Genomic DNA, 9,678 nt, shown 5'->3' with positions numbered 1-9,678 from the left:
AAAAAAAAAAAAAGAAACAGAAATAATACCAATCATAACTCACACTCGAGACAGTGTTCCCCAAAGAAATACCAACCCTAACTCCACCACTCGAGACAGTGTTCCCATCGAAATGCTTTTTCCTTCATAATAGGGAACATAAGCAACAGCAACAATGCAAATCAAAAAGAGTACTATGCCAAGAACTGAGGGGCAGAGGTGTTCCTGAAAAGCCTTCATGAGGAGCAGTCTAAGCAGGAAGGTAAATAAAGCACAGGTTCAACTCTCTGAAGAGAGGGAAGAGTGTTTCACATTAACATAATAGGGCACAGGAAAGGTCATAAGAAAGCAGTCTATTCAGGAAGGGAAGCCACAGATACTGTATGCAGCACAGTGTGAAGACTGAAAGGAATGTCAGAAGTCAGACTATACACAGCCTACTTAAACTGTGAAGTCTGGTGACAGCCAGCCCACCTCAATGTGAGGCAGCAGTCCAGTCTGCTGGAGGATAGACAGCAGGCCAACGAGACACCACACCAGCAGGCCAACAAGACACCACACCAGCAGGCCAACGAGACAGCACACCAGGAGGCCAATGAGACAGTATACCAGGAGGCCAATGAGACACCACACCAAGGAGGCTGCCTGTGGTGGAAAACCTAGACTGACAACTGTAAGACAACAATCTGCCAAAGAGCCAGGAGAACTGTAAGGGTGGCGTGGTCACACCTGAGGAACTGACAGGAGAACTGTAAGGGTGGCGTGGTCACACCTGAGGAACTGACAGGAGACGGGTGGCAGGTTAGGGAGGAACTGAATGTAAGTCAACTGGCAGTGAGGCGTTTACTGAAATGGAATCAATGGGAAGGAGGGAGTAAAGAAGGGAGAGGGGAGGGAGGAAAAAAAAGAAAATGGAATGAATGAAAGAAAAGTAGTTTTTGTTTGGTTGTCATTTTGTTTTCAGAAAAACTAAAAGTAGCTTTAAGCATTCTGAGTTTTAGTGTCGTGGGACACTCTAACAGGTACAATCAGAAGAACGTTTTAACACTGCGGACATAACTAGCAGACTTTTGAGCTCTATGTACTGAATAGGTTATATGTTACAAATGCTTAACCTCAAGCAGACCTCACTACAAGCCCATGCTAACATTTTACAAACAAAGTGATGAATCTTCATGAGATTTTAAATGGTATCAAAAATCACACAAAAAGGGCTAGAGAGATGGGATGGCTCAGTACTTAAGAGGGCGTATTAGTCTTACAAAGTACCCAGGTTTGGTTCCTAGCACCCATGCTGGGTGGCTCACAACCACCTGTAACTCCAGCTTCACAGGACCAAATGACACTGGCCTCTGCCAGCACCCATACTCACATGTATTTTTTAAAACTCACACACACAAAAATGAAAAGGCTAAAAGCTCGCATCAAATCTTCTGTGACTCCTCATTCTTAACCACACTGCTCGTCTACTTAACCTGTTTATGGTTTCATATATTGATTGGAAACTCAAGAGAAAAATTGAGACTATTCATACTAAGTTAAAGGTCACATGCATAAAAATGAATAAATAATGTAAATGTGGAAGGGGAAGACAAAGACCTAAAGGCCGCTCCTAAGGAACAATCCCCAATATTAGAGAAGAAACAGCAACAATACGCAGTGGCAGCAAGGAGAGTGAGCGCGCAAGTCTGAGGACAACCAAAGGAGGCTTCAAGCTCAGAAACCAGCGCGTGCGGTTATTTGAAGGTCTCCTCAGTAGTACCACAAGTTAAAAAAGTAAAGACATAAAACAAGCTTAGCAACAGTTAGTGAACAAAAATTTCAGTGGATTGGTTTGGGTAGAAACCGTAAGAAAGAATAGATGGGAAGTAAGACATTCCATATGGAGAGGTAAATCTTTCAAGAAGAACTGATATGTGAGAGATGGGTGTATTTATATGAATAAATGCATGTACATGAGTGTTCCAAGCAAAATTATGAGTATTAACATTTAACTAGCATGAGGAAGGCAGGCAGATGGCGCCGACTGCCACAGATAAAGCGGTCACTAACAAGGTGCAGCGAGTGAGTCTGGCCGTGGTACAGACATTACAATCGGACACAGGAAAGCAGACAGAAAGAAGGGGGAAGTTTCCTGCTGAAGTCGCTAACTAAAAGCCTAGTGTCAGACACTGAACTCAGACAATTTACTCTTAAAAAGAAGTTTTGTGTTGCATTAATTTATTGTTATGTATGTCCACGGGGCCCAGAGGGCAATTTGAAGGAGTTGGCACACTGCTTACACGATGTGTATCCTGGGGATAAAACTCAGGTGTCAGACTTAGCAGCAAGTGGCTTTTCACTGAATTATCTGGCTGTCCCCAGACTCCAAGCCTTGCCCCTGTCAAATTTATTTTTAGAATCTGGAATTCAACTACTTGATGCAGAGGACAGATTAAGGGCAAAACAAAAACAAAAACAAAATCAAGATATGAAGCAGCTAGTAAGGGGTCAACAAAAAGTACTCTCACTGCAGTCTTACTTCTACAAAATTCTCCTTATGTTGAAATTACAAGATTATCTTGTTTTTAGTCTTGAACATATGAACAGGCCACTAATATTGTATCAGACAGTTATCATTTGTTACAAAAAAATTCAACAAACTTACAACATCCAAAACAGAAAAACAGGCAGGGGCCATAAACAAATGACCTACCTTTGAAATATCCTTCATACCTAAGCAGTGGCTCTCTTTCTACTTACAATATACAGACATTTTACATTCTTTACTGTAATGGTGTTATAAATTACAAAGCCTTTCTTCTATCGTCTTCTTTTTATTAATACAATACTTAAGTCATGTTTATTCATATTTTGGTTTCATTTATCTTTGTACCTTTTCACCATTGCAGGATTGTAAAGATAGATCTTCATAAAGTGTCTTTCCTTCTCATGATAACCATAAAAAGGCCTGAAATGTAAGAAAAACATATTTTAAAATATTTCTGTAATTCAAAGATAAAATAATACAACTTATTGCCCTAATTAGGCTCTCCTGGCCTAATTCAGTCTTCTTACATTTAATATTACCCAAAACACATTTTAAAATACCCCAAGAGCTTTCAACTAAACCTATTAGAGATTTATATATGAAGAAACTCCAAAGCATTTTTAAGATTTTAAAAATTCCCCTTTGATGAAACTCAGGACCAAACAGGACAGTGAACCATTTCTACCTTACATTTAATCAGCACATCTCCATAAAGACATTGTTCTTGTTTACTGTGGTGGTTTGATCCAGAATGGCCTGGGTAGCTATGAGCCTATCCTACTTCAATGCTTGGTCCTCACTTGGTGGGACTGTGTGGAGGAGTTATATCACGTGGGGTGGGCTTTTCTGAAGTTTCAAAAGCCCACACACCAAGCCCAGCCTCCAAACTCTTTCTTTTGTTATCTAGGTCATGGTGTTTTATCACAACAATAGCAAGGTAAGCAGCAATGAATCTATCAAGAAATACCTCTAGACAGAAGAGGAGCTTTACACTAGTGCTGGTTCAGTCTACTGAAGTCCCTACAATATTTCCTGTTTAGTTTGGCTTGGCCTGCTTGAGGACCCTGGGGAATCAACTAAACAAACCTAGTGGTTCTCCTCTGGCCAAGAAGTAATAGAACAGCCTATTCTTAGAAGCTTGCTCCTACACATCCATTCTTAACTCTAGAAAATAGCTGGATCAACTTTTCTAGGAAGGTTATCCTTCAGGGGTCCGATAAAGTCACTGATGTAGCTCTCAGGCATTGACTGTACCACTCATCTCCGTGTAGCCTGGGCAAACAAGCGTCTGTGACCAGGCACGTTACACCCAGATGGAACAAGCGAGTGGTCCAACCCTACCTTGACCTACAAAAACTTACTCATATCACAACCTAGCTGGGTCCAAGCTAAGGAAACTACTTTCTGGCTGGCAATATAATTCTAAAACATACACACATAGACACACACACACAGACCCATACACACAGACACATACACACAGACACATACACACAGACACACGCACACAGACACACGCACACAGACACACGCACACAGACACACACACACACAGACACACGCACACAGACACACGCACACAGACACACGCACACAGACACACGCACACAGACACACGCACACAGACACACGCACACGTCTCGTGAGGAATATAGATCAGCATGGTACATTCAATCAAAACAACAGTTAGTCTCTCACTACCAAAGTCACCCCACAAACTGGTACAGGGAACTAATTAATCACTGATGCACAAATGCCAGCATAAGAAACATGAAGACTAACACTGTAATGAGGTGCTTCTAAGGAAGCACAATAATTGCTAGTAAGAGCACAAAGAAAGGATAAAACTCAGTTGGTAAGAATTCGAGAGAATGAGTTTCCTGAAAAACTTAGTACAATATTAAGGAAAAACAGACAAACTTAGGAAGAGAATTCAAGACCTAACTGAAATTCACTAAGGAAATATCATACAAAAAGAACTCATTAAAAATCTTGAAGATAAAAAACATAATGAATGAAGTTACGGATGTAGCTGATTGAGAACTTCAACAGTAGATCTGAACATAGAGAAGAATTTCTGGGCCTGAAGATAGTCTTTTGCAATAACCTACCTAGATTACTGAATCCCAGTAAGCAGGTCAACGTTTACTTCATGAGATTTCAGAACAGACTGGAAAAGGCATTAAAAAAAAATGTAGTCAACAAAACCTGTGAATGAAAATGCTATGACCGGCCAGGCAACTACTGAGGCTAAAGGCAAGAGCGTCAGGAGTTCACAGTAGGCCTGGTACACTACATTGACATTCACATCCAGAAAGCTCAAAGCACTTCTAAAACATTTAAAATGCATCTCTCTGAAGAATATTAGAGTTAAAATTCTGAAAACTCAAAGACAAAGTAAAAAGTTGAAATAAGAAAAGAATGACATCATTGAGATAATGGCAGAAGTCTCAGGGGGACTAGTGTCCCTTTAGTCAATAGGACACTGACTAAGACACTTGCTGACTTTGGAGCCAGGCTAACAGCCAGTCCCAACAACTACTCTCCCCGACCTTTGCCCCTCAAAGAGTGGAGTTATAAGCATAATATAGAGATGCACACAAAGATTTTTAAGTGGATACTGGAGATCCAAACTCAAGTCCTCATGCTTGGACAACAGCCATTCTCATTCACTGAACTATTTCCCCAGCCCAAGAGATGTTTTTTTTTAACAAAAACAAAGACTGAGGGACAACAGAGGGTACAATGCCTTCTGCGCACCTGACAAATGACATCTCCCTTCAGGTTAAGTGGAAAGTCCAAGAGGCTCTGAAACAGTATAGATTATTGCCATTTAGACAGTGCCCTTAGCAGCACGTATATGAATGACCTTTCTTAATCAGCTTTGCTTATCAATTTCACAAGTTTACTATGAAGAGGCAAATTATGTATCATATGTGCTCATATGTGTTTTATTTATAAAAGTGTATCAACAGGGACACATTTTAGTAGCTGATGTCTTTAACATCTATACATATTAAATGAATCCAGTGAGAATTAAATAGATCAGAGATTAAGAGCTTGAAATGGGGACAGTAAGATGGGCTAGTGGTTAGGATATCTGCCACCAACAATGACTGAAGTTTTTTTCCTGGAACCCATGTGGTGGAAGGAGTACTAAGTCCCCCAAGTTGTCCTCTGACCACCCCCAAAATAAATAAAAATAGGTAAATGAGTAAATGAATGCATGTATCTATGTATGGTTGGGGGGTTTAAGAACCCTATCATGTTATCTCAGGACATGAGACTGAACAGGGAAGGGAGATGCAGATGACTATACTAAGGAAAGAAGTATTCAATGAAGGCTTAAGAAGCTGTATAATTTTAGGAGGACATAAAACTCTACTTATACCTATGAAACACTGACTGTGATTTTTCAAAGATGATGTAATTTAAACAATACATCAATGAGGAAATAGGGAGATGACTCAAAGGGTAAAAGTGCTTACCATTCAGAAGCACAAGGACCAAGTAATTTCTGTTAAATTTTTATTTTGCTAGTTTCCAACATCTGAAATGTGCATACATCCATTCTTGTTTCTTACTTTAACCCTGTCTTATTATTCTATCATTATTATTGTTGTTGTTGTTGCTGCTGTTGTTGTTGTTATATTCTCTCACTATTCTCTCCCCTGGCTACTCTCAGCCACCTTAGGCTCTCTAATTTGACCCCTCCATGTATTCCCTTGTTTGCTGTCTCGGCCTGGAAAGCCCTGTCCCTGGCTTTTGCACAGCTTCCTTTCATTGTCAAGAGATGCAGATCTCCTTCAATACTGTATTCTCTGATTGTCTTTCTCCATCTTTCATACTTTATGTTAAGGTATATTTATTTTATGTGTATATGAGTGTGCTACATATGTGCCTGGTGCCCGATGGGGCCAGAAGAAAGTGTAAGATTGGATGTCCTGAAACTGAAGTTCTATGTATGTTGGTTAGCCACACCTTCTGGGTTATAGGAAACAAACCCTGCTCCTCTGCAAGAATGCTCTGAACTACTGAGGCGTGCCATCATCCCACTTCTATCATCTTCTAAATACTTACTACTTCATCCTATGTATGTGAGTGGCATATATGCTCACATATGTACACACATGAATATGATACACACATAGAGTATGTGTGCACACAAATGCCTGTAGAGGCCAGAGCTCAATGTGAGGTGCAACGATATTGTTTCTATAATTTGCAACCATTTCCATGAAGAAAAGGATAAAAGACTATGGTGCTGAGACAGCTCTTCTTGGGTGTCAACTTGACTCCCCAAGGAGTTAACTACAAACCCAAGCAGCTGGGCGTGCCTGTGAGAGCCTTTCTGATTGGATCGTTTTCAGGGAGGACTCAGGGAGGACGACCGCCCTGAATCTATAGAGAGGACGTGGAAGGAAGAAGCTTGCTGCCTGCCTGCCCACCGCGGGCTCACTGATGAGTTCATTCATCCTGCTGCTGAGGCGTTCCTGTACTCTACTTCTAAAGAAGTTCAATCTATACTAAAGATCAGCTGAGACACTCTACCTCATGAGCTGAACAATTTTGGATTCTTGGACTTTTTGATTGGAAATAACTATTGTTGGACTAGGAGGACCACAGCCTATAAGCCACTCTTAATAAACTCCCTTAATACATGTATAAAGATTCATTTTATCAATTCTGCTTCCCTAGAAAGCCTTGCTAATATAGATGGGATCTCATTTTCTTAACGGTAAATGTCAAGCTTTCCTACTATTATGGTATGTTTCATAAATGCAGCTCCTAGGACACAAGCTCTCTTTACTCAAATAAGCAGGAAGACATCCTACACTTATGTGGCCCATAATATCTTTGCTTTGTCTTGGTTTTGTTAACAACCTTTAGTGCCTTTTTTTTTTTCAGTCTCTTAATTTCAGACACTGAATAAATATTTAACTATTAAATCATAATTATTTGGAAATCTGTGATCCTAGTTTCATTTATATTGCCCTAAAATATAGCTTAGAAACCCTATATATTATCTTCTAAATTTTTTTTAGCCCCCAAAAAAATCTGTGAATAATTTTATCTTGGGAAATTATGGACTAAGAATGATCTATTTACATGCAGGTGAGCCCCATCCAAATCTCAACATGAACAAAAAGACTGAAGACATCAGATTTCTCTCCTCTTCCTAGAACTGGGAGGTAATTATCCTCCCGCTCCTCCTGACCACGTCTTTAAGCCCTCCAGTTCCTGTACATGTTGATTCTGCTTCTAGGACTTGTGTCAAAAGTATGCATATTCTCAGGCCTTCAGCCTGGAGCTGAGAATTAGTCCATCATCCCTTCTGGTTCTGAGGCTTTTCAGACTTAGACTGGCTACAAGCATCTAAGGGGTTTCAGCAAATAGAGTGACTACTGCAGCTTCTCAGCCTCTCTAACCACGTGGACAATCCCTAACAAAGGCTGTCTCAACACCTGCACCCATGCTCTTAACACAGCTACAGCTGTACCCTATTCTTACCTTTCTTTTGCCTAATATCGTGCTCAACACTGCGAAAGGGTGCTGGCGTGTACTAATAAACAAGTAAATGTGGTTATTTTTTCAGCTGAACTATTAGCTAGTGAAGAGCAAAAACTAAAATAATTCATGTTCTGTTAAATGCTAAATAAATAAAAATGAGCTGACATATAGTCATGATGATTGTGACCATATCATGCCTGTACAAAGAACTCAGGTGGAGAACCTGAGTATACATGGGACCTGAAAGCAAAGATCAGTGTTTCTGCATGGAACACAGTAAACTAGTGGTAAAGAGGTCAGAACAAAGTTTAAATGTTATTCCATAAACACTATGAAAGAATTTTAAACTGGTCCAATTAAATTATAAGATGAGTATTTTTACTAAGTTGGAATCAGAAAATAGGAAAATAATAATTCAGTTAAGAAATACTATCCAGGCCAGGCAGTGATGGCACACGCCTTTAATCTCAGCACTTGGAAGGCAGAGGCAGGCAGATTTTCTGAGTTCGAGGCCAGCCTGGTCTACAGAGTGAGTTCCAGGGCTACACAGAGAAACCCTGTCTCGAAAAAAACAAAAACAAAAACAAAAACAAACAAACAAACAAAAACTATCCAAAGGAAAGTCTAGATTAGATATTAAAAAGTAGACAAATTTAAGGTGTGTACTTTGAGTGTACACATACAAACCTGAAACATCTAGATCTGTGCTCCACCAACACACAAAGTTCTAAGCAACATAAAATAAATCCTGCTGTCAAATTCTTGACCCGTCTCACAATTCTCAACCACCTGAAAAGCAAATCTTGACTTAGCCCTCAGACCAGATCCAGAAGCTGATGGCTCTGCACAACTTCCTGCTATACCGTAGTTCAAGCTACAGGGCTTTGTTTAGTACCTACACCGATACAATAGCCACCCTGAGCTTCCTGCTTCTCTAGCCACTTCCTCCCACAGCTCTGTTCACCTACATAGCTGCTAAAGCAAACCTAGGGAGTCAGACCCTGGCTGCTCAGTATCATGCAACAACTCGGAAGACAGTTCAAAGTTCACAGAAGAGCTGCCTGTAGTGATTCTCAAATTTGAGTATGCATCAGAACTGACAGAAAGGCTATCAGCTGTCTTAGAAATGCCATGTAAGAAGTGTATTAAGGAGAACCCACGTACGTGAAAGGAAGGAAGCAGAGATACAAAAGGCTAGGATGGCCATCAGGGTTAGATTCTGATCTGATTTAAGATGAAGGAGGAAGAAATGGAGGCAGGAGCTGGGAGTCATCTTTCACCACAGTTCAATTCAAAAGAAAGAATAAAGCAAAACTATGGTAGAATTGTCATCTTCAAATAAGAGACTGCCTTAGTATTATTGTACTCAGAGACTGGCTCATGGAGTCTATAGAAGTGCTGGATTTCACCACGTCATTGTTCAGGTACAATCTTGGTCCTTAAGAGATCTGAGAACCACAATCTCAACTGTCAAATCAAATAGAGCTGGTGCCTCTGGAGAATCTAGGAACTTGAAAATAAGTGTTCTACACGACCTTCTTCTCATTCATATCTGCCTCCTCTCGGTCATTCTCTCCGTCTCCTCCTCTTGGTCATTCTCTCCGTCTCCTATCCCATCTGCCTCCTCTCGGTCATTCTCTCCGTCTCCTATCCCATCT

General features: G+C 40.4%; 1 protein-coding gene across 6 annotated transcripts in view; it reads right to left on the bottom strand.

Annotated features, from left to right (window-relative positions):
- Positions 1 to 9,678, bottom strand: part of Rev3l (REV3 like, DNA directed polymerase zeta catalytic subunit) — a 147,230-nt gene that overhangs the window by 87,937 nt on the left and 49,615 nt on the right. For all 6 annotated transcript variants that reach the window (XR_004112322.1, XM_031347765.1, XM_031347768.1 and 3 more), the window contains one exon: positions 2,855 to 2,929. Coding sequence is in view for 5 of the 6 variants with exons in the window: in XM_031347765.1 (XP_031203625.1) it covers positions 2,855 to 2,929 (75 nt within the window). In the remaining variant the exon portion in view is untranslated. The remainder of the gene's footprint in view (positions 1 to 2,854; positions 2,930 to 9,678) is intronic.

This window comes from Mastomys coucha, unplaced genomic scaffold, assembly GCF_008632895.1.
Source record: "Mastomys coucha isolate ucsf_1 unplaced genomic scaffold, UCSF_Mcou_1 pScaffold3, whole genome shotgun sequence".
In the NCBI taxonomy this organism is placed as follows: Eukaryota; Metazoa; Chordata; class Mammalia; order Rodentia; family Muridae; genus Mastomys; species Mastomys coucha.
Note: the sequence above shows the minus strand (reverse complement) of the source record. Positions and strands in the feature narration are given on the sequence as shown.